Here is a 23,454-nt window from a genome sequence, read left to right as displayed (position 1 = left end):
TTCTTATCTTATCTTATCAAACAACTGAGAAGTAAATACAAAAAACGAACACAAGGAAAGAACATCGCTATATATATACAAAACAAGTCCAAATATAGAAAACCAAAGTCCAAACACAAGGAGAATACCAAATGCAAACCAAATATCACAAAGTCTGTGAATTAAATAATGAGTCCAACACAAAGATAAATCAAAAGTCTGTAACAGGGGGAAAACTCGAGAATCCAAAAATCCAGAACGAAACTAATCAGTGGTTGAACCTTGAACAGGCCGGATTCTCACCAGCATCTAGAAAACACAGTATATGTTTCATGTTTTCAGCTTCATCCAGATAAAGATATATAATTAACATTAGAAATGTAACAATCAAGCACAATAGTTCCACACACTTAATCAAAGACCTGAAAAAATCCTGTGTGAAACTTTCTGCTCATTTCACCCACAGTATCTGACACACTGTGGTGTTGAGCGTCAAGGTGCAGAAAGACGCAGACGGCGATACACAGAAGTAGAACAGGAAGTGGCTGAGGTCTGTGTTAAGCTACAGACACGATGATGCTCGCTCAGACGCCTCAGATCTCCAACCAAGCGGGTGCAGTGCAGCAGACGCTCTCTGCTCAACTCTTCCTCTCGGAGCTCTGGTTGGTCCCACGGTCAGGCTGGAGCGGGGCCTCGGGTCCAATCTTCTGAGGAGGATTTCTTCCAGGTAGGTTTGGGTACGGCCCTGTGTGAGCCGCCTGCACTTCATGATAATAGAGTATTACAAAGCTGCACAGGAAGGTGCATTTGGCCTAAAGAGTGCAACGTATAACTCATTTTATTTCTGTTAAATATAATCTATGATATTGACGACCCTGAGCTGTTGTGTCTCTTCATTATGACACTGATGAGTTGAGAAAGAATTAGAATGTGGTAACTCTACTTCACTGTGCTTTATGTAAGAGCTAACTTAAAGTGTACCGCTGAAAGACAAATTGCAGAGGAGCCCCTCAACTATGAATCACACCTTAGACAATTTACCCATTGATTCTGAAACTCATTGTATGTTATAACCAACATTAAATAGTTCTAAATGACAGATCATGAAGACATCAATTATGGTGGGGCTCTAAAACCACAATTGTCTAATTTCAACATTTACACGTCAAAACAACCAGAAGAAAGTAGAAGAAGTATTTTAGAAAGAGGACACCAACATGCTCTCATATGGTACAGTTACGTGCTCCAGGATATTTGAACCTATCAGATTAGAAATTGAAATGAGTAAGACCCTACAACTACACACACATGACAAACGGTCATCACAGATTTGCGTGCTGTTGTTAAAGACCAACAATAGAATAGAATAGAAGCAAAAATCTATGGAAATCCTCAAATCTATAATTAAATTATTTTGTCAGATTACATATTGGTTTAATTAACATATATACAAGTGGAGAATATTTTGAGACTTTAAGTTAAGTTCAACATTGTATATGTGAGCAGCCATTTACAAAAGAATAGCTGCAGCGTCTCTGACTGAAGTTTCAGATAAAAATATACACAGGAAAATATTTTTTGGGGGGCTCAGCAGACACAGTAAATAAATGGCAGTGACAATAAATGATTTTTGGTAAAGACTGAACTAGAAGGTTTAAAGTCAAGGTCGGTGAAGTTTGTACTGTCTGCAAAGAGGTTAGGTCACGTTTATCACAGAGAATTTATCAGAGTCATGTTGTGAAAAAGATAAATTCACTACAGGAAAGTTACGAAAAATCGGACTAACTTAGTGTCAAAAAAGAATCCTCGTACACGGGATGTAATAGTTTAGCTTTTTGCATGGATGAACTTGCACATAAACAAATTGTCTCCTTCCTCTGGGGACAAAACATCTGTAGCACCAGACAAAAAACTGATAATATAAATATATAATTTGTTTCTGTCCTCAGGAAGTCTCGCCAGCGGAACGACAGTCCTCAGGAGCCCAATGAGATGGGGTATTTGTCTTTTTTTATTCAACACCCTTAAAAGACAGAAGATAAATTCGGGGTGTCACTGGATGCATCACTAACTGGAGCTTTGTGTTTATGTGTCTTTATGTTTGAAACACAGTCGTTCAAGATAAAAGTGTTTGATTTCCATATCTGTAATCATGTCCTAGCTTTTGTCTACAGTGTAAATTTGTATATCTACTATTGCACCATATGATTAATGCTAATTAGGAACAAATGTTATATTCATTAATGATTTACTTAGGTACTCTTGAGACAGTTTTGCCAAAATATTAAATCATTTTGATTCTTGACTTCCTCATGTTACATTTTAAATAATGTACAATGAATAAAGCAGGTAAGAACAACATTTTGGCAATTTGAGTGAAACTGGCTTTAATTCCAATGTCAGATTAATACTTAATTACTATATCTCCATTTTTCTGAAAACTGACAGTTTAAACATTGGTTTTGGTTTATGTAAAGTAAAATAATATTTAGTTTTGTTTGCTAAGTATTTCTCTTTGTTTTTACTTTAACTTGGACTTACTGTATGTGAGTAGTTTGGCAGGAAGCACTTTCAAAAGAAGTGGTTTAAATAAAAAAACGTTTGCTAGTTCCTTCTTTTTAAGGTCACAGACGCACCCACACACACACACACACACACAGTAAGAAAAACAGATGGGGGACTTTCGTCAGCTGTGTTAACATCTGTCAGTTCTGATGAGGAAAGTTGAACTTGTACACAACCTGAAAGGAAATAGAGAGAGAATACAAATTAGAATCAAACTGAATATACAGTTAATGAAACTGTCAAAATAGATCTTGTTTTGTTCTCATTTGCATTAAATTGCTTCTATGTAGCAGGTTAATAAAATCAAATCCATGAAGCAGTTTTTAATACAGCTTAATCTCTATATGTTATTTGCTTTGGGGAAGTTAAATGTCACAGTAATACACCTCCTCCTCCTCCTCCTCCTCCTCCTCCTCCTCCTCCTTGTCTGCAGGGGAAGTGGAGACGACAGCGGGCCTGGGAGGCTGAGCCGCAGACTGTCTCGTCTGAGCAGGCATCAGTCCAGGGATCCACCAAGACCTCCAGCTCAGCCGGAGAGACCCCCGGCTCCAGCTGAGAGACCTGTGCACCAAGGTGCGTGGTCACTGGCTCGCCTGCTCCTTCCACTTCACTTTTCAATTATTACAATACATTTTTTCCAATAAGTGTTCTCCTTACATCGAGATATTTATGGTTAAAGTCAAGTTTCACATGTTTTCTCAGGCTTTTAACTGTTCTTAGTATGTCTCTCTATGTTTTTATTACGTTTTGGTTAAACGACTCTGGTCAAATAAATACATTTAAATGTGCTTTATACATAAACTTATCTTGACCTAATATTTGACAAAAGACAGAGGAGAAATTTACACATCACGATGAAATCTGTATCCAAAGTATTCAATGCAAACACGGAACAAATGAGGAAAATGACTAAGGACTCGGTACATTTACTCTAGTGGTGCTCAACAAGACTAACAACATTCATATAAGTAAAAATATTTACAACGTATGCAACATTTCAGCAGGAAACATTGAACCTTTAAGAACATCAATCTAACAATGTAGCGCAGAGACTGTTGCTGTTGAGAACTTTTACCTTTGATACTGGCAATTTGTGGTTATTACTTCTACACTCTCTATACAATCCATGCACCTGCCTTAAAAGCAGTATCATGACTTTAATCACATCTTTGGTGCTCTAGATGACAGGCCTCCTCCACCAGCTCCGGCTCCAGCTCCGGCTCCTGCTCTTCCCTCGCCGCCCGTGGAGATGCCGCCTAAACGCCCGGACAAAGCAACCAAGCCCAAGCTTCCTCCTCGGCCGCTGTCCAAGGTGTTCAGCAGCACTGACCATGGAGCAGCTGTGTTGCAGGTAGACGTTGTGGCTGATAGGCAATACCATTCATCACCCTTCTTAATCCACAGCCACCTTGACACCTTTTCTGCAGTTTCGGTGATCTTCTTGGTGGCTCTTCTTTTTCTTCTCTTTTGTTCGGTTTAATGGCGGCTGGCAACCAACGTCAAGGTGCATTTCAGCCACATGGCTCCACTCCCCTGCAGCCCAGCTCCATGGGCTTGCAGCGGGCCTTCCACCAACACCTCCTACATTCTGCCACCAGCTCCAGATATTTAGATATTTTACATATCTAGATATTTCAGAGATGTTCAGGTTTTGTTTTCTCTCTTGCACAGGGCTTTGATCATTTTCGGGCAGATAAGACTCTCTGCGATGTCATCCTGGTTCCAGGGGACAGCAACGAAACCTTCCCAGTCCACAGAGTCATCATGGCTTCATCCAGTGACTATTTCAAGGCCATGTTCACCGGTGAGTGGTCGTCGCTCAACAACATACAATATAAACATCCATTACAGTGACCCACTCCTTCTATGCTTTTGTCGTGTTTCTCCACTTTTTTATTCACACTTTACTAACTGTAGTAAAAGAAGAGGAAGTGTGTGGTGTGTGGCCATCTTTCTTCACTTCTGCATTATATTATTTCGCTGTTTACTTGACTTCTACTATTCACTTCTTGTGGATTGAGCAACTGCAAACTTTTTATAGTCAGCTTTGTCTTTGTATCTTGCTGACGGTGCCGTTTCTGCACCGGACAAATCTCCAGAAATGCAGCAGAATAACTCTTTAACCTTGTCCGTGTCTCTTTGTACTTTTTTTGTCTTTGCTCAGGAGGCATGAGGGAGCAGGATATGAAAGAGATCAAACTGCATGGGGTGACTCTGTTGGGTTTAAAAAACATTATAGACTTCATTTACACATCCAAAGTCAGCCTGGACATGAGTAATCTCCAGGACACCCTGGAGGCTGCAAACTTCTTGCAGGTCATGCCCGTGCTGAGATTCTGTAATCAGCTTCTGAGCAGTGAGGTGAGAGTGTTTTTTTAAAAGTTATATGTCACATTTTTTTGCCTCTGCGCTCATCAATTATATTCGAGGGTACTGAAGGACAGAGCTCATTAAACTGTCCTTCCCCTACACCTTTCCTTTGTGTTAGCTGTACCGTACACCATGAAAAACGTCATGACTCAGCCAATATGAAAGTGATGCAGAAAGTAAAGAAAGTAAACTATTTTCTGGGTTTATGTTCACAGATCACGATTGATAACTGTGTGGAAATCGAACGCATCGCCACTGACTTGCTTCTGGAGGACGTTAAGTTAAATATAGGTAAGAGAAACCTATCTTTAAGCTCAGTAACCAAGGAACAAGGTGTATTATAATTGTATTATGGGGGGAAGGAGCAATTAATGTTAACGATATAATATAATTAACGATTCTTCATTAAAATGGCAAAAAAACAGTTTAAACACAGAGGAATCCCCAATTGTATTCAAGGGAACGTTTCATTTTGTTGGCTTTTAATTGCATCATATCCTCTTTACATGTGGCTATGTCCGTCTCTGCTATGACTTCAAATATCGTATGATGAAGGAAAAACAAACTGCTGGCTAGTTCGCCTGTCTGCTATTTTTTCCTTCCACTGTTTGTATTGGTCACTTGAGAGAGATCAGGATTATTCGTTGCTGTTTGCTATGTAATGTAGATTTTCATGGTTATTGTTTTGATTGAGAGAGTTCTGATTGTTTTGATTTAGTGGCTGAGGTGTCATATTGTCAGTTTAACGACTTGAGTATCAAGAGTTTTTTCTTCCAATCTCACCAATCTGAAGAAACAGTCCATATAATGGACCCGATTTAACCGACCCATATTTAAAACATAAAGTAAGATCACTGAAATTCATCGTACCAATCTTTTTGTTTCAATAACTCAAACTAGAAGGACACTCAGAAGAGTGTATACCTCCACGCACACTCACAGATATCAATCAACTAATTATGTCTGATTTTTTAAATCAAGATCCATGAATTATTCTAAGTGTTAAAAAAAGTGGGGAAAAAATCTGGATCCATCTCTTTGTCCAGATCCATTAAGCAATCTAGTGGGTTCTTTCTTGACCCATGTCCCATAATTCCACCAAGTTTTTTTGTAAATCCATTTTTTGCGTAATCCTGCTGACAATCGAACCAACAGACAGGGGGGGAAACAAACCTTATGGTGGAATAAACTGAAAGATTAATATTATTCTTCTTTTCTTTCAAACCAGGTGAGTTTGTGAGTCATAACCTCTCCGCGATGGTGCAGAGTGACCGTTACCTCCAGCTCTCAGAGACCAGCATGGCCAACGCTCTGGCCAGCAACTCGCTGGAAGGTTTCCCTGAGCTGGAGCTCTACAACATCGCCAGAGGATGGCTGGCCCACGACCACCCCAAACGTCGCTCGTCCATCTATGCTTTAATGCATCATATTCGCTTCCCACTGATGAGCCCCAATGAGCTGATCCAGATCTCACAGGACGATGAGGAAGGAGGCGACTCCATGATGCGTTCTGAAACAGCCTGCGTGAACCTCCTGCTTGAGGCCAGCAACTACCAGATGATGCCGTTCATGCAGCCGGCCCTGCAAACTGAGCGGACCCAAATACGCTCAAACTCCACGCATATTCTGGCGCTGGGCGGCGTGATGAGGCAGCAGCTGGTAGTGAGCCGCGAGCTGAGGCTGTACGATGAAAACAGTGACCACTGGAGGGCCCTTAAACCCATGGAGGCTCCACGCTACCAACATGGTGTCGCTCTTCTGGGCGACTTCCTGTTCATTGTTGGAGGTCAGTGCGACAACTTTACACTGTACTGTAAACCGTAGACACTTTCAGGACAACACTCACATCACATTACCTAGATAGTAAGCGTTCACTACTTCAGGTGTTTGGGTAGGAACAGTTTGACACCAAAACATCTGATTGAAACACTGGAAATGCAAGAAAAGGAAAATATGGTCATATTGTGTTTAGAAGTTGTAAAAGGGTAATTAGGCAACTGGACTTACTCGTTGTGTTTCTGAAAAGACTGACTAAAACTGTTTTCAGACATGACCTGCGGAGCAACTCTTGAGAATTGCGTCCGGAGATTGCCTTACACACATGCACAACGTTTGCAGAGATCACGTGTTTTCGTTTACATCACATCGACATCAGCGGACATATGCATTCACACATACACCATCTCCAGAGAAACTCCAGGGGATCTCCGTAGTTGATTGCATGTCTAAAAGCAGCTTAAAGGGAGGTTTGGGGTATTTAACCTCTGTTGGTCAGTACCTGTGTTTGAGGGTCGTCTGGAGGTCGTTAACTTCTATTCCCCACAGGCCAGAGCACATACGACACCAAGGGTAAGACGGCAATCGACAGCGCGTACCGCTACGACCCGCGCTTCGACAGGTGGCTTCAGATTGCTTCACTCAACGAGAAGAGGACGTTCTTCCACCTCAGTGCTCTGAAGGGGAAGCTGTTAGCAGTTGGAGGAAGGAACGAGTCAGGAGAGATCGGTGAGCTGCTGCAAATGCTTCTTCTACCTCTGCTGTCAGTTTGTGCACTGATGATTCATTTCCATCATTGTTTCATATATTATGTAATACATGAGGAATTGCAGTTTAAATGACTGAAAAGAAGGATACATTTCAACTATTGTGCGAATAGATCAAATAATTGAAAAACGACTTAATGATACTGTGAATGTGGATTTTTCAAATGCATGTTTGAATAAAGTTTTGACCCAGTCGTGTCTCTGTGCTCAGACACGGTGGAGTGCTACAACCTGAAGAAGAACGAGTGGACATTTGTGAGCAACATGATCGAGCCTCACTACGGTCATGCTGGAACGGTTCACGGCAGCCTCATGTACATCTCAGGTAAAAACGTTTGTTATTCACACTAACTTAACGAATTTCACGCAAATTAAAAGTCGATAGAATTAATCTGGGGATCACTTTCTGATAAACCACAATTCATGATGCGTTGATAATCTGAAATGTATGGCTCTACTACTGCTTAGTAACAACTTACTAATACGTTCTCTATCACTTAAAAGCCATTAATAATGTTTGGGTTCCCTTGTGAAGGTAAATCACTTTCACTGTAGTCATATCATTTCACATCCACCTTCTGCAGAGGTAGGATTATGGGAAACATTGCAGGACATCCCGAACAAGATCCATTTATTAACACTTTTAAGAACATAGGTTATTCTGTATAGCCCATTATTACTCATTGAATGCACAACATGGCAACAGAAACGTGTATCACTGCATAAGTATTGGTAAATGTATTATTAACATTAAATAAAGTTGTCGAGTGAAGCTTTTGAATAATGGTTTTATAAATGGTTTATTTTTGGAAAGTGAAAGGCTATGGGATAAAATAACAGGAATGAGGTAAAACCATTAAACATAGATACAGATTAAAGAGGTTGTTGCTTCAGATTCAAAACTTTCAAAACAGAAAGAAGAAAAAAAGACAAGACACAGTGGAGAAAATGTGTGATTGGCCAACAAAATAAACTTCACCTGTTTAAAATGTGACTCAAATGTCAAGGTTTAGGAAACAAAAACTACGGTAGGGGAAAGATCGTGGTCCTGCTTAGAGTAACAGAGAACTTGTATTTGTGGTCAAACGAAACACAACACATACTTTGCATTCTCGAACCATCCAACCTGACTTCCTCTTAGTTTTCTTTTGCAGTTGTGCAACATTGTCGTGCACTTTCAGGGCAGGACTTGTCAGGAAACTCTACGCACTTATTTGAGATGTTTCGACAAATGACTCATAAACAGTCATCACATGTCATCCATTGTCAGATGTACAACTAGACTCCTCGAGCCAAATGCACTGACCTACGGAAAGCAGCATTTGGGTCAATGTGAAAATGCTTCACAAAGAGTTTAAATTGTTGATAAAATATATAATTCAATATCTCACAAGCAGAAAAGCCTTGAGCTGTTCACTAACCCTGAAATCAAGATCGAGAATTCAGACAGAAATAGAAACCCCGACTCTGGGAGTACTTACAATATTAATATCAAGCAGCTGTGTAACATCTGAAATAAATTGTCCACTTTGACTTGTGCCGTTATATATATTGTTTAGGAAGATGATACAAAAGTGTGGACACCCTGTCATTCATACAGATCACGTCCATCACCGTTCACATCTCAACCTGTTCAGGCAGATTTGACAGCGGTTTTCTAAATATGAGAAAGTTCCACCTTGACAAGATGAATTATATACAGCACTTGCAGGGCCAACCTTATTTGAAACCACTTCCTGTTTAACAGCAGCCTCTGCGGCTGCTCGTTGTCTGATCTGAGTCAGGTTTCTTAGCAATGTTGGACAGGAAACCGGCCTCTTGTGGTGAGAGCAGAAATATAAGTATCACGCATAGGACGGAGAAGCAGGAAACACAAAGACCTGTGGTCGAGGCTTCCCACGGTGTTTTTCAACAAAGTTAAAACCCAGAAATCGATACTGCTGCACAGTGTTGGGGTCGTGGGAATTCTGCAATCCCACTCTGACAACGAGGAACGACACACAAAGCTCTGACAGTATTGTCACACTTTAATGCTCAGAGCATGGTTCACAAGACAAAGGTTTATTTGTAATATGCACCCCGATGGGAAGCTGTTCTTTCTCTTTTGGCCCCTTCCTCCCCTGGTTGAGGTTGTTTCTAAGCCAAAGGTCAGGATCTTCTGATGACATCAAGGCAACAATGCCTTAGTTTAGGCAATCAGGCCAAGATTCATTCAGTTGTACAGGATACAGCATGATCAAGGTTACATTGTATAAGATTCAATCATGATCAATCAAAGGGGAAATTAACATGATTACATTGTGCATGATCAAAATGTTACATTTCCCTTACAGTTGGTAACATTTATTTATTTATTATTTACTAGAATACAACACACACGTTAAGTGGTCACAACATCCTGTATTAAATCATATACTGTATAGTGTCTGATTTGCAACTCATGCCTTTTACAAAAATAATAACTCAAATACTAAGAAAGAAATTTCAAAACTACAGGCAATTTGATTTAGGATTGTATATTTTTCACGATCTACATTAAATATATATATAACATCATGTATGTTGGCCTCTGCTCTGTCCCTCAGGTGGAATCACCCGTGACGCCTTCCAGAAGGAGCTTTGGTGCTATGACGCTGTGGCCGACACCTGGAGCCGACGTGCCGACATGAGGGAGCTCCGCGGACTGCACTGCATGTGCACCGTCGGAGACAGACTCTATGTCATGGGCGGGAATCACTTCCGAGGCAGCAGTGACTACGACGACGTCCTGGGCTGCGAGTACTACAGCCCAGACACGGACCAGTGGACGGTGGTGGCGCCCATGCCTCGGGGCCAGAGTGACGTCGGGGTGACTGTGTTTAACGGGCAGATCTACGTAGTGGGAGGGTATTCGTGGAACAGCAGGTGCATGGTGGACATCGTGCAGCGGTACGATCCAGAGCAGGATACGTGGGACCGAGTGTTCAACGTGCTGGAGCCTCTGGGGGGGATTCGGGCCTGTACGATGACGGTTCATCTGCCGGAGGGGTCAGTGGACGAGGCTCAGATACAGGAGTGTCCGCTGCCTACAGCGAAGAGCTGAGCACAGGCCACAGAGCGGAGGTGTTCCCTCTTCTACTCTGAACACCATCGAAGAAAAGTCTGGGAAAAAAATTGTGTAGTTTTGCAAACTCAAGCTGCCGCTACAAGCATGGCTTATACAGCAGTACAGTACAAAAACTCTGCATCTTTCTTCAAGCACCATCTTTAGTAACATTTCCTTTCCTTGCATTCACTGTCAGCCATGCAGCGTCTCGCCGACTCAGCTCCTTGTGGTTCTTTCTCTCTGCAGTTATGGTAAATGAAAGGAAACAGTCAATGCATCCTGACAGAGAGGTCAAACCCATGGTGTAGCTTTGTTTTATACTGTAGGTCAAAGTCAGGGGTGTTATAAGAGATGAGACAAACCATGTAGAGAATCTTGAATAAACTGCAGCAGGAATGAGTCCTGATACACAGGAATGAGTTTGCATCTTTGCACTTCTCAGTTCCCCAATCCGGAAGTTGAAGTGTTTTCAAATGGGATTTAGAGACGTCTAATATATAAACTCTGTGGGAATCACAAGCTCAAGACATTTTCCTGTTTTATTCCACAAAATAAACATCGTTAAATACAGACTATACAGAGGTTGTCTGGACATGAAACATCATCCCACAGAACATGAATACAAATCTACTCTATTCCACCATTACAGCCTTGATGTGTGCTCGTCCAAATTAGGTTTCTAAGAGGAAAGGCTTTTGCAGGAGACAAGTTTGAAGTTTATTGATGATGGCTAATGTTAGCTTTTTACTTCTAGTGATTATTGTTTTTCAAAAATCACAAAAGTGGTTTTCATTTGTGAAGATTATCTTGCTGAACGTACTCTGTGAATGTCATAAATTTGTTTTTTCGCAGAGCTTATTTTAGTCTGCAACAGACTAAAGGCCGATGGATGAATCCTGGTGGGTTCCCCTAGCTCTCAGTTAGGTTCCTCCCCTGCTCCTCCAAATATGGTTACCTCTGGTTTCAAAAAACCAAGACGGTCTCAGCTCACAGACCAGTGGGTGACGTCAACCTTGTTCTTACTGTGGAATCAAAGATATTATTTTGCAGCCCACACAGCTTATCGTGCAGTGTGTAGGAGAAAATACAAAATAAAAGCTGAGCTCATTTCCTCTTGATTACAGAGTTGTTCCCCATCGTCTTGTTTTCTTCCACTGTGCCTACATTTAAGTACAAGCAGGAACCTGAAAGTATTATAACGTTATTTCTAGTAAAACAGGTTGGTTTTCAGTTTGGATTTGGACCATGTTGCCAAAACAAAATCTCAGTCACTTGCTGTCATGTGGTTTTGTGTATTTATGCTGATATGCAGTGTTTTGAAATAAAAATGTAAAAAAAAATGTTGCTCGTTATTTTCCAGTAATAATCACATTCTTCATCCAGGTCATGGTATCTTGAGAAGTTGTGCAAGCCACACTTGGGTGTGGTTGGGTGTGGAGCTGTCTGGCAGTAATATGCATTTTGAGTTACCTTTAAATTCAAGATTTTTCAGTTTAAAACTAAGTTTGGTTCAGCTCTAATATGGCCACTTAAGGTCTTGAACACATGACCTTTAATTGTAATGGATTATTTCGAGATTTAAAGTGAAATATTAAATGACCTCTCCATCAAATCATTCATTTCATTTCAGTGAGTAACCCTGGTCTTGTTTTTCTGAGTGTCCCACGCTGAGGCCACGCCCTCAATCAAAGCAGCATTAACATTAAAATAAAAGATTTTATCTTCCAACAGCAACTGTCCTTAGCATATAAAAGGTCCATCCCAAAGTCAGTGAAGCTCACATTCCTTCATCAAGAAGCAGAGTCCATCCCGGTTTCTTCACACTCTTTTTTCTGAAAAGGCTCTTGAGGAGATCTCAGAGAGAAGAGCTTTGTTTTCCTGACGTTGCCAGATTCTAAAATTTTAAGTAAAACAAACTATGCATGAAAACTTGCAAATAAAAGCCTTAAAAAACAGACTTACAAGTATCGTCAGCAAAAAAGTTCTTAATCTTCCAAAAATATAATGACCCATGATGCAGAGTTAAATTATTACATGTTATTCATATTATCAGATTATTATTAATTTTAAAGTAGCTTATCTCAATATGGAGTCAACTTAACTACCCCTTGAAAACAAGATTGATCATCTCAAGCGGTTTATCCCATGATAATAAATCGTTATACTTCGAAAACTGGGAAGTTTAATCTTTTAAATACATCATATTTATTTGATGTGTTTTTTACATGGGACATTTTATTTTGTAAAATAACTTGTCACTAAAGCTGACAAATAACAAAAGGGGATTAAAAAGATTTAAAGTGAAATATTAAATGACCTCTTCCTCAAATCATTCATTTCATTTCAGTGAGTAACCCTGGTCTTGTTTTTGTGAGTGTCCCACACTGAGCCCACCCCCTCAATCAAAGCAGCATTAACATTAAAATAAAAGATTGTATCTTCCAACAGCAACTGTCCTTAGCATATAAAAGGTCCATCCCACAGTCAGTGAAGCTCACATTCCTTCATCAAGTAGCAGAGTCCATCCCAGTTTCTTCACACTCTTTTTTCTGAAAAGGCTCTTGAGGAGATCTCAGAGAGAAGAGCTTTGGAAGAGGCAGATATTTTGTTTCTCTTTAACCCCGGCCATGTCTCTGGGAGGTGATGTGTGTGTGGTGACGGGAGCCTGTGGATTCCTGGGAAGGAGGCTGGTGAAGCTGCTGCTGGAGGAAGAGACGATGGCGGAGATTCGGATGTTGGACAAACACGTACAACCTCAAGTTTTAAAGACTCTGGAGGGTAAAATCTGTCATTCTGCAATTTATTCAAATTTTTTAAATCTTTGTAGCTTTATAGCTGTAGATTACAGTTTCTTATAAGATATGCAGCACATGAAAACTGTAGGATGAGATTTTTCCTCATTTATCCATCTCATGAAAACAATGTTAATATTACAGTATTAATCTGAATCTACAAGCTTTTCCACCTGACAGCATGAAACTGTGAGGATCATTTGCAAATATCACAAAGTTCATGACCACACTTTGTATTATGATGCATTTTATATTCAGTTGAAAAATAATTAGAGAAACTTTACTGAGATTCAAAAAACTTGTTTTCAAGGGTTTTTGGCCAAAATATGCAGCAAGAACAATGACAAGTTAATTAATGGAGATAATCATTGATAATTCGTTCTCAAATTGTCCCACAGTAATCAACTCTAAAGTTGTTTTATATAAGTGCTGACTACTTTAAGCTATTCAAGAGATTTTTATTGTCACCGTGCAAGTACAATTACATTTTATGTGCAGAAAGTCTGTGGCTGCCTAATTGATAACACACACAAAGTAAGGCTTTGAAAGAAAACACAGAAAACATAGTGAAATAGCATATTATATATATTTATACATATATATGTATTCAAAAGGAATTTGCAGGAAACAGCACTAAAATGAAGTCACAAACCCTGTAATGAAGCATCCAGAGCAAGTGATTGCAAAGATAATTTAGAATGAATATTGCACTTTGGGGAGGTTGATATGAAGATAATTCATAAATACATGGAGCAGTTTACATTTATTTTTTAATGGGACAGCAACTGAATGTATTTTTAAGATAGCATATGCATTATATCATTATGTTTGGAACACATATATGTATAAGTATTTTTATTGTGTTGTTGATGTCCTTTGTGTAAGATTGTAGAGGCAGCACACAGCTGAGTGTGTTCGAGGGAGACATCAGGGACAGTGATTTTGTGAGGAAAGCCTGTCGAGGTGCGTCAGTCATCTTCCACACGGCCTCCATCATCGACGTCAATGGATCAGTGGAGTACAGTGAAATGTATGGCGTCAATGTCAAAGGTGAGGCTGACACTTTAATCCATAACGAACACTAACTAGTGTAACTATCACTTACAGTCACTCAGAGAGAGGGAACTTGAACCTGGTGTATTAAGAAAATGTAGTGAAGGAAATCAATCAATCAATCAAATTTTATTTGTATAGCCCATATTCACAAATCACAATTTGTCTCATAGGGCTTTAACAGGGTGGTACATCCTCTGCCCTTAACCCTCAACAAGAGTAAGGAAAAACTACTAAAAAAAACTTTTAACAGGGAAAAAAGAAGGTAGAAACCTCAGAGAGAGCCACATGTGAGGGATCCCTCTCCCAGGACGGACAGAAGTGCAATAGATGTCAAGTGTAAAGGAGAACATCAGCAAGATAAGGGTATTTGCAGCATTGATAAGAATAAACATTTTGAAGCATAACTGAAGGTCAATGAATTGATGGATTATTGTCAGTAATGTTAAAGTATCTGAGGAGAAATACTATATATCAGGCAGTCCTGCTGCAATCATAGTCCATGGTCAGCAGCCACCACGATCATGATCCACCATCAAGATCGGACGCCACTATAGTCCACAGTCATTGTCCACTGCCGCTATCAGGGTCCACCATCAGCTGCCACCTCGATCGTGGTTCACCACCAGTATCAGATGCCAACACGATACAGAATCCGCCATACTGGATCCACCATTACGATCAGGATCTCTGATACGCGATCCACAGATCTGGATCTGCGGACGATAAGGCAAAGGGACTCCGGGGAAGAAGTGAAGTCAGTAATATGTATTGATGAGATATTAATTTCTTTGATGTGATAAGGATTGAGAAGAGGAAGGAGAAGCTGGGAAGAGAAGCTCCGTGTGTCATGTGTCCCCCGACATTCTCGACCTATAGCAGCATAACTAAGAGCAGGTCTAAGACAAGCCTGGACCGGCTCTAACTATAAGCTTTATTGTAAAGGAAGGTTTTAAGCCTACTCTTAAACGTACAGATGGTGTCTGCCTCCCGAACTGAAAGTGGGAGATGATTCCATAGGAGAGGAGCTTGATAGCTGAAAGCTCTGGCTCCTACTCTACTTTTAGAGACTTTAGGGACGACAAGTAAGGCTGAATTCTGGGAGCGCAGTGCTCTAGTGGGTTGATAAGGTACTATCAGCTCTTTGAGGTATAATGGTGCCATATTATTAAGGGCCTTGAAGGTGAGGAGGAGAATTTTTAATTCTATTCTAGATTTAACCGGAAGCCAGTGTAGTGAAGCTAATACAGGAGAAATGTGGTCACTTTTCTTTTCTTGGAAATGAGGTCAATTATTTTCTTCTACAGAACTAAAGAGCCTCTTTCCTTTGCAGGAACGCAGGTTCTTCTGGAGGCCTGTGTTCAGGAGAACGTGGTGTCCTTAATCTACACCAGCTCCATCGAGGTGATGGGACCAAACCCCAAAGGTGAACTCATAATCAATGGCAGCGAGGACACAATTTATGACAGTACCTTGAAGTTTTCCTACAGCAAGACCAAAAATGAGGCAGAGCAGAGAACCCTGCTGGCCCACGGAGAGGTGCTTCAGAACGGAGGCCGACTGGCCACCTGTGCCCTCAGACCTATGTACATCTTCGGCGAAGGGTGTCGCTTCCTGCTGGGCCACATGGACGACGGGATACGAAACAAAGACGTTCTGTTGAGATTGTCTCTACCAGAGGCTCGAGTGAATCCTGTCTACGTGGGAAACGTAGCCGCGGCTCATCTCCAAGCAGCTCGCGGCCTCAAAGATCCACAAAAGAGAAATGTGATAGGAGGAAAGTTTTTCTTTATTTCTGATGACACGCCGCCGGTGAGCTACTCAGACTTCAACCACGTCCTGATGGCGCCTCTGGGCTTCAACATTCAAGAGAAACTCCGGCTGCCGCTCTACCTCCTCTACGCGCTCTGTTTCATTTTGGAGATCCTGTGCACGATGATCCGACCTCTCATACGTGTCGCCCTGCCGCTGAACCGGCAGCTCCTCACCATGTTGAACACGCCGTTCACCTTCTCCTATCAGAAAGCCAAGAGGGATCTAGGATACGAGCCCAAGTACAGCTGGGAGGAAGCACGCAAACGCACCATTGAATGGCTCGCCTCAGAGCTGCCTAAAGAGAGGGAACGAATTACAGCTAAATGATTCAAAGTGGTCAACTGTCTCTCCTCAAATTTTTTGTTATATACAACAGCAAACTTATTGTTAAAGCAACACTCTTAAACTTTTTTATCTTACAGGAGCAGCTTCAAAGTACATAGAATTAATCACCCTATGTGTCTGCAGAGGGCGCTGTTGCTCAGTAAGAGTTACATAATGTTGCTGTAATGTACATATTTGGTCAGGTGGCAAATAACTAATTCAAAGTCTTTCAGTACAATATCCATTTGTAGTGACTACAACTTTTTTACCTATGTTTCTGCACTCAGTATATGTGGTTATGATTAAAAGAGGTGTGGTTTAACAAAGAAAGAGCTCAAATTGACTATTTAAATAAGATTTTTTTCAAACACAACCTTTCCCTAAACTTAACCAAAGTAATTGTGTTCCTTAAACACAGCCCAGACCCTGGGTATATTAATGTGTTCATGAATGTGCAGCTTTATTCATTTAATAAATGTCCTGACCTGAGATGTAATGTTAATCCCAACCATGTCATTGAGAAAACTGTTTTTGTATTTTTTCCCACTTGGAGTCAGGGTTGGACATTTAATAAAAAAGATATTTCACCAAAAGTTGAAAACATAAGCAGTAGTCATTTAAAAACACAGCGATGTAAATAATGAATTGATTGAATTATTGCATAACTAATGAATGACACAATGATTTAACTCAAAAACGTGTGTTATCTCCATGTTATTTTTTATTATCAGATAATGATTATCAATACATATCAATACATATATAAATGTATATGCCTTTCAAATTAGCTGCAATCTGGTGACCTGGAAAATATCCATCATGATTCATGCATTTGTTTTTTCTGACAGTTGAACACTTCACATTCACACAGGAAGATGAAGCTGATTATTATCAAACTAATGAGCTGAGATGGAAACGTGTCGCAGCATCGCTCAGTGGTTTTCTTTTTGGCACTTGTATGTTTTTGCTTTCTCTTCTTTTCTTCCATTTTCTCAGACCCAACTGACAAATATCATAATAAAACCAAATGCATCACTTGTGAACTTGACCTTTTTGCCTCCAAAGAGAAAAAAAAATTGTTCTTTGAGATTTGCAGCAAACTTCTTGCAGCTGAGGGTGTTTTATTTTTTGTACTGAGGTGTTAAACACAACTAAGCTTTAAATCATGATTAACACATCCTGACAGAGAGGTCAAACCCACGGAGTAGCTTTGTTTTATACTGTAGGTCAAAGTCAGGGGTGTTATAAGAGATGAGACAAACCATGTAGAGAATCTTGAATAAACTGCAGCAGGAATGAGTCCTGATACACAGGAATGAGTTTGCATCTTTGCACTTCTCAGTTCCCCAATCCGGAAGTTGAAGTGTTTTCAAATGGGGTTTAGAGACGTCTAATATATAAACTCTGTGGGAATCACAAACTCAAGACATTTTCCTGTTTTATTCCACAAAATAAACATCGTTAAATACAGACTATACAGAGGTTGTCTGGACATGAAACATCATCCCACAGAACATGAATACAAATCTACTCTATTCCACCATTACAGCCTTGATGTGTGCTCGTCCAAATTAGGTTTCTAAGAGGAAAGGCTTTTGCAGGAGACAAGTTGGAAGTTTATCGATGATGGCTAATGTTAGCTTTTTACTTCTAGTGATTATTATTTTTCAAAAATCACAAAAGTGGTTTTCATTTGTGAAGATTATCTTGCTGAACGTACTGTGTGAATGTCGTAAAGTCTGTTTTTCGCGGAGCTAAAGGGTCCTCCCCTGCTCCTCCAAATATGGTTACCTCTGGTTTCAAAAAACCAAGATGACGCTGGAGACAAGGTCAAACACAAGGTCTCAGCTCACAGACCAGTGGGTGACGTCAACCTTGTTCTTACTGTGGAATCAAAGATATTATTTTGCAGCCCACACAGCTTATCGTGCAGTGTGTAGGAGAAAATACAAAATAAAAGCTGAGCTCATTTCCTCTTGATTACAGAGTTGTTCCCCATCGTCTTGTTTTCTTCCACTGTGCCTACATTTAAGTACAAGCAGGAACCTGAAAGTATTATAAAGTTTTTTCTAGTAAAACCGGTTGGTTTTCAGTTTGGGTTTGGACCATGTTGCCGAATCAAAATCTCAGTCACTTACTGTCATGTGGTTTTGTGTATTTATGCTGATATGCAGTGTTTTATTGCCTGGGTGTGGTTGGGTGTGGAGCTGTCTGGCAGTAATATGCAATAGCAAGGTGGGTTCACAACTTAACACACACATTCACAGCCTTTTTCTTCATGTGTGATGTAAGTGAATGAAGATGAAGCTGCCGTTGAAAATGCATCCTTCACCTCCAGATAAGACAACAGGCTGCTGTGATATTCAAAGTAGGCTGCTACTATGCATGATTGTGTTGAATAACCAAAATAAAAATCACAAAATCAGCGATATTTTTCGAGAAAAGATGCCCAAAGCTATTTTGAATCTGCTCACGTAGTTCTTTTTATAATACAATATATGTAAGACATGATCTAATATATACTACGTTGTTTGGTTAAAATGCCCACAGTCAAATGTAATTCTAACTGTTTACTCACAGTTTCCATCACACTCACCATGTACACGGCCAAATCAAATTAATCACTGCACAGGAAAATAGAATTGGCCATCTGGCAGACACACGTCACCTTGAAACTTCAAGTCTTGTTTTATTTGGCTGATCTGGCCTTGTGGTTTCCTCTAGAGTGCAAAGTATTTAAAACACAGAGATTAGATCGACCCATCTTCTCTTTTAAAGTAATACTGTGAAACTGTTCCTCTGGATTTCGGAACAGAGCAGAAACAAACAGGTCTGACCTTGTAGAGTCACATTATTAAGCTGGCGTCTTGTTTTGTCTGCTGTGAGGCAAAGATTTAAAATATACAAAGTATATACAGCAAGCAGCTGACAAAAAATAAAAAAGTCTCCAAACCTCTTTTTGTTGTAATCAATGAGCCAGCATTTTATATCTGTTGGTGTTTTCCTGACGTTGCCAGATTCTAAAATTTAAAGTAAAACAAACTATGCATGAAAACTTGCAAATAAAAGCCTTAAAAAACAGACTTACAAGTATCGTCAGCAAAAAAGTTCTTAATCTTCCAAAAATATAATGACCCATGATGCAGAGTTAAATTATTACATGTTATTCATATTATCAGATTATTATTAATTTTAAAGTAGCTTATCTCAATATGGAGTCAACTTAACTACCCCTTGAAAACAAGATTGATCATCTCAAGCGGTTTATCCCATGATAATAAATCGTTATACTTCGAAAACTGGGAAGTTTAATCTTTTAAATACATCATATTTATTTGATGTGTTTTTTACACGGGACATTTTATTTTGTAAAATAACTTGTCATTAAAGCTGACAAAAAACAAAAGGGGATTAAAAAGATTTAAAGTGAAATATTAAATTACCTCTTCCTCAAATCATTCATTTCATTTCAGTGAGTAACCCTGGTCTTGTTTTTGTGAGTGTTCCACACTGAGCCCACCCCCTCAATCAAAGCAGCATTAACGGTCAAATAAAAGATTGTATCTTCCAACAGCAACTGTCCTTAGCATATAAAAGGTCCATCCCACAGTCAGTGAAGCTCACATTCCTTCATCAAGTAGCAGAGTCCATCCCAGTTTCTTCACACTCTTTTTTCTGAAAAGGCTCTTGAGGAGATCTCAGAGAGAAGAGCTTTGGAAGAGGCAGATATTTTCTTTCTCTTTAACCCCGGCCATGTCTCTGGGAGGTGATGTGTGTGTGGTGACGGGAGCCTGTGGATTCCTGGGAAGGAGGCTGGTGAAGCTGCTGCTGGAGGAAGAGACGATGGCGGAGATTCGGATGTTGGACAAACACGTACAACCTCAAGTTTTACAGACTCTGGAGGGTAAAATCTGTCATTCTGCAATTTATTCAAATTTTTTAAATCTTTGTATTTTTATAGTTGTAGATTACAGTTTCTTATAAGATAAGCAGCACATGAAAACTGTAGGAGGAGATTTTTCCTCATTTATCCATCTCATGAAAACAATGTTAATATTACAGTATTAATCTGAATCTACAAGCTTTTCCATCTGACAGCATGAAACTGTGAGGATCATTTGCAAATATCACAAAGTTCATGACCACACTTTGTATTATGATGCATTTTATATTCAGTTGAAAAATAATTAGAGAAACTTTACAGAGATTCAAAAAACTTGTTTTCAAGGGTTTTTGGCCAAAATATGCAGCAAGAACAATGACAAGTTAATTAATGGAGATAATCATTGATAATTCGTTCTCAAATTTTCCCACAGTAATCAACTCTAAAGCTGTTTTATATAAGTGCTGACTACTTTAAGCTATTCAAGAGATTTTTATTGTCACTGTGCAAGTACAATTACATTTTATGTGCAAAAAGTCTGTGGCTGCCTAATTGATAACACACAAAAAGTAAGGCTTTGAAAGAAAACACAGAAAACATATATATATATATATATATATATATATATATATAAACACAGAAAACACAGTGAAAAAGCATATTATATATATTTATACATATATATGTATTCAAAAGGAATTTGCAGGAAACAGCACTAAAATGAAGTCACAAACCCTGTAATGAAGCATCCAGAGCAAGTGATTGCAAAGATAATTTAGAATGAATATTGCACTTTGGGGAGATTGATATGAAGATAATTAATAAATACATGGAGCAGTTTACATTTATTTTTTAATGGGACAGCAACTGAATGTATTTTTAAGATAGCATATGCATTATATCATTATGTTTGGAACACATATATGTATAAGTATTTTTATTGTGTTGTTGATGTCCTTTGTGTAAGATTGTAGAGGCAGCACACAGCTGAGTGTGTTCGAGGGAGACATCAGGGACAGTGATTTTGTGAGGAAAGCCTGTCGAGGTGCGTCAGTCATCTTCCACACGGCCTCCATCATCGACGTCAATGGATCAGTGGAGTACAGTGAAATGTATGGGGTCAATGTCAAAGGTGAGGCTGACACTTTAATCCATAACGAACACTAACTAGTGTAACTATCACTTACAGTCACTCAGAGAGAGGGAACTTGAACCTGGTGTATTAAGAAAATATAGAGAAGGAAATGAGGTCAATTATTTTCTTCTACAGAACTAAAGAGCCTCTTTCCTTTGCAGGAACGCAGGTTCTTCTGGAGGCCTGTGTTCAGGAGAACGTGGTGTCCTTAATCTACACCAGCTCCATCGAGGTGATGGGACCAAACCCCAAAGGTGAACCCATAATCAACGGCAGCGAGGACACAATTTATGACAGTACCTTGAGGTTTTCCTACAGCAAGACCAAAAATGAGGCAGAGCAGAGAACCCTGCTGGCCCACGGAGAGGTGCTTCAGAACGGAGGCCGACTGGCCACCTGTGCCCTCAGACCTATGTACATCTTTGGCGAAGGGTGTCGCTTCCTGCTGGGCCACATGGACGACGGGATACGAAACGAGGACGTTCTGTTGAGAATGTCTCTACCAGAGGCTCGAGTGAATCCTGTCTACGTGGGAAACGTAGCCGCGGCTCATCTCCAAGCAGCTCGCGGCCTCAAAGATCCACAAAAGAGAAATGTGATAGGAGGAAAGTTTTTCTTTATTTCTGATGACACGCCGCCGGTGAGCTACTCAGACTTCAACCACGTCCTGATGGCGCCTCTGGGCTTCAACATTCAAGAGAAACTCCGGCTGCCGCTCTACCTCCTCTACGCGCTCTGTTTCATTTTGGAGATCCTGTGCACGATGATCCGACCTCTCATACGTGTCGCCCTGCCGCTGAACCGGCAGCTCCTCACCATGTTGAACACGCCGTTCACCTTCTCCTATCAGAAAGCCAAGAGGGATCTAGGATACGAGCCCAAGTACAGCTGGGAGGAAGCACGCAAACACACCATTGAATGGCTCGCCTCAGAGCTGCCTAAAGAGAGGGAACGAATTACAGCTAAATGATTCAAAGTGGTCAACTGTCTCTCCTCAAATGTTTAGTCATATACAAAGGTTTTAACAAAGAAAGAGCTCAAATTGACTATTTAAATAAGATTTTTTTCAAACACAACCTTTCCCTAAACTTAACCAAAGTAATTTGTTGCTTAAACACAGACCTGACCCTGGGTATTAATGTGTTAATGAATGTGCAGTTTTATTCATTTAATAAATGTCCTGACCTGAGCTGTAATGTTAATCCCAACCATGTCATTGAGAAAACTGTTTTGGTATTTTTTCCCACTTGGAGTCAGGGTTGGACATTTAATAAAAAAGATATTTCACCAAAAGATGAAAACATAAGCAGTAGTCATTTTAAAAACACAGCGATGTAAATAATGAATTGCTTGAATTATTGCATAACTAATGAATGACACAATGATTTAACTCAAAAACGTGTCTTATCTCCATGTTATATTTTATTATCAGATAATGATTATCAATACATATCAATACATATATAAATGTAGATGCCTTTCAAATTAGCTGCAATCTGGTGACCTAGAAAATATCCATCATGATTCATGCATTTGTTTTTTCTGACAGTTGAACACTTCACATTCACACAGGAAGATGAAGCTGATTATTATCAAACTAATAAGCTGAGATGGAAACGTGTCGTAGCATCGCTCAGTGGTTTTCTTTTTGGCACTTGTATGTTTTTGTTTTTCAGCGCATTGTTCTCTTCTTTTCTTCCCTTTTCTCAGACCCAACTGACAAATATCATAATAAAACTAAATGCATCACTTGTGAACTTGACCTTTTTGCCTCCAAAGAGAAAAAAATCAATTGTTCTTTGAGATTTGCAGCAAACTTCTTGCAGCTGAGGGTGTTTTAGTTTTTTCTAGTGAGGTTTGGAACATAACTAAGCTCTAAATCATGATTAACACTGAGCCAAACAAATCAC

The 23,454-nt window shown here is 39.8% G+C and overlaps 3 protein-coding genes across 4 annotated transcripts; all 3 read left to right on the top strand.

Moving 5' to 3' along the window:
* The first annotated feature begins 617 nt into the window (after positions 1-617).
* si:rp71-68n21.9 (kelch-like protein 9) lies at positions 618-18,579 on the top strand. Of its 2 annotated transcripts, none has more exons than XM_035175112.2 (12): positions 618-706; positions 1,929-1,976; positions 2,978-3,117; positions 3,726-3,895; positions 4,216-4,348; positions 4,709-4,905; positions 5,130-5,205; positions 6,143-6,700; positions 7,240-7,419; positions 7,669-7,782; positions 10,043-11,521; positions 18,368-18,579. In XM_035175112.2, the coding sequence occupies exons 2-11, from the start codon at positions 1,972-1,974 to the stop codon at positions 10,537-10,539; spliced, it is 2,070 nt and encodes a 689-aa protein (XP_035031003.1). In that variant the 5' UTR covers positions 618-706; positions 1,929-1,971; the 3' UTR covers positions 10,540-11,521; positions 18,368-18,579. The 2 variants fall into 2 exon arrangements, with proteins under 2 accessions (XP_035031003.1, XP_047198644.1); XM_047342688.1 differs by lacking the exon at positions 18,368-18,579 and adding an exon at positions 17,717-17,923 and having other exon boundaries at positions 10,043-10,832.
* Positions 13,002-17,544, top strand: LOC118120310 (3 beta-hydroxysteroid dehydrogenase/Delta 5-->4-isomerase type 1). Its single transcript, XM_035175113.2, has 3 exons — positions 13,002-13,320; positions 14,220-14,384; positions 15,721-17,544. Exons 1-3 carry the CDS (start codon positions 13,170-13,172, stop codon positions 16,527-16,529), a joined length of 1,125 nt encoding a protein of 374 aa, XP_035031004.2. The 5' UTR covers positions 13,002-13,169; the 3' UTR covers positions 16,530-17,544.
* A 1,527-nt stretch (positions 18,580-20,106) lies between the features above and the next one.
* LOC118119640 (3 beta-hydroxysteroid dehydrogenase/Delta 5-->4-isomerase type 1) lies at positions 20,107-23,295 on the top strand. The gene is made up of 3 exons (XM_035173752.2): positions 20,107-20,430; positions 21,377-21,541; positions 21,706-23,295. The coding sequence occupies exons 1-3, from the start codon at positions 20,280-20,282 to the stop codon at positions 22,512-22,514; spliced, it is 1,125 nt and encodes a 374-aa protein (XP_035029643.2). The 5' UTR covers positions 20,107-20,279; the 3' UTR covers positions 22,515-23,295.
* Positions 23,296-23,454: the final 159 nt, after the last annotated feature.

The sequence above is a fragment of the Hippoglossus stenolepis genome, chromosome 13 (genome assembly GCF_022539355.2).
Source record: "Hippoglossus stenolepis isolate QCI-W04-F060 chromosome 13, HSTE1.2, whole genome shotgun sequence".
Classification (NCBI taxonomy): Eukaryota; Metazoa; Chordata; class Actinopteri; order Pleuronectiformes; family Pleuronectidae; genus Hippoglossus; species Hippoglossus stenolepis.
The sequence above is the reverse complement of the archived record's forward strand: the minus strand, read 5'-3'. Positions and strand labels throughout refer to the sequence as shown.

Excerpts from the sequence above, each read along its gene's own strand:
- LOC118119640 (XM_035173752.2), top strand. The coding sequence starts at position 20,280 with ATGTCTCTGGGAGGTGATGTGTGTGTGGTGACGGGAGCCTGTGGATTC. Across the intron at positions 20,431-21,376 it reads AGTTTTACAGACTCTGGAGG|ATTGTAGAGGCAGCACACAG; the intron begins GTAAAATCTGTC and ends CCTTTGTGTAAG. Across the intron at positions 21,542-21,705 it reads GTATGGGGTCAATGTCAAAG|GAACGCAGGTTCTTCTGGAG; the intron begins GTGAGGCTGACA and ends TTTCCTTTGCAG.
- si:rp71-68n21.9 (XM_035175112.2), top strand. Across the intron at positions 3,118-3,725 it reads TGAGAGACCTGTGCACCAAG|ATGACAGGCCTCCTCCACCA; the intron begins GTGCGTGGTCAC and ends TTGGTGCTCTAG. Across the intron at positions 7,420-7,668 it reads GAACGAGTCAGGAGAGATCG|ACACGGTGGAGTGCTACAAC; the intron begins GTGAGCTGCTGC and ends CTCTGTGCTCAG.
- LOC118120310 (XM_035175113.2), top strand. The coding sequence starts at position 13,170 with ATGTCTCTGGGAGGTGATGTGTGTGTGGTGACGGGAGCCTGTGGATTC. Across the intron at positions 13,321-14,219 it reads AGTTTTAAAGACTCTGGAGG|ATTGTAGAGGCAGCACACAG; the intron begins GTAAAATCTGTC and ends CCTTTGTGTAAG. Across the intron at positions 14,385-15,720 it reads GTATGGCGTCAATGTCAAAG|GAACGCAGGTTCTTCTGGAG; the intron begins GTGAGGCTGACA and ends TTTCCTTTGCAG.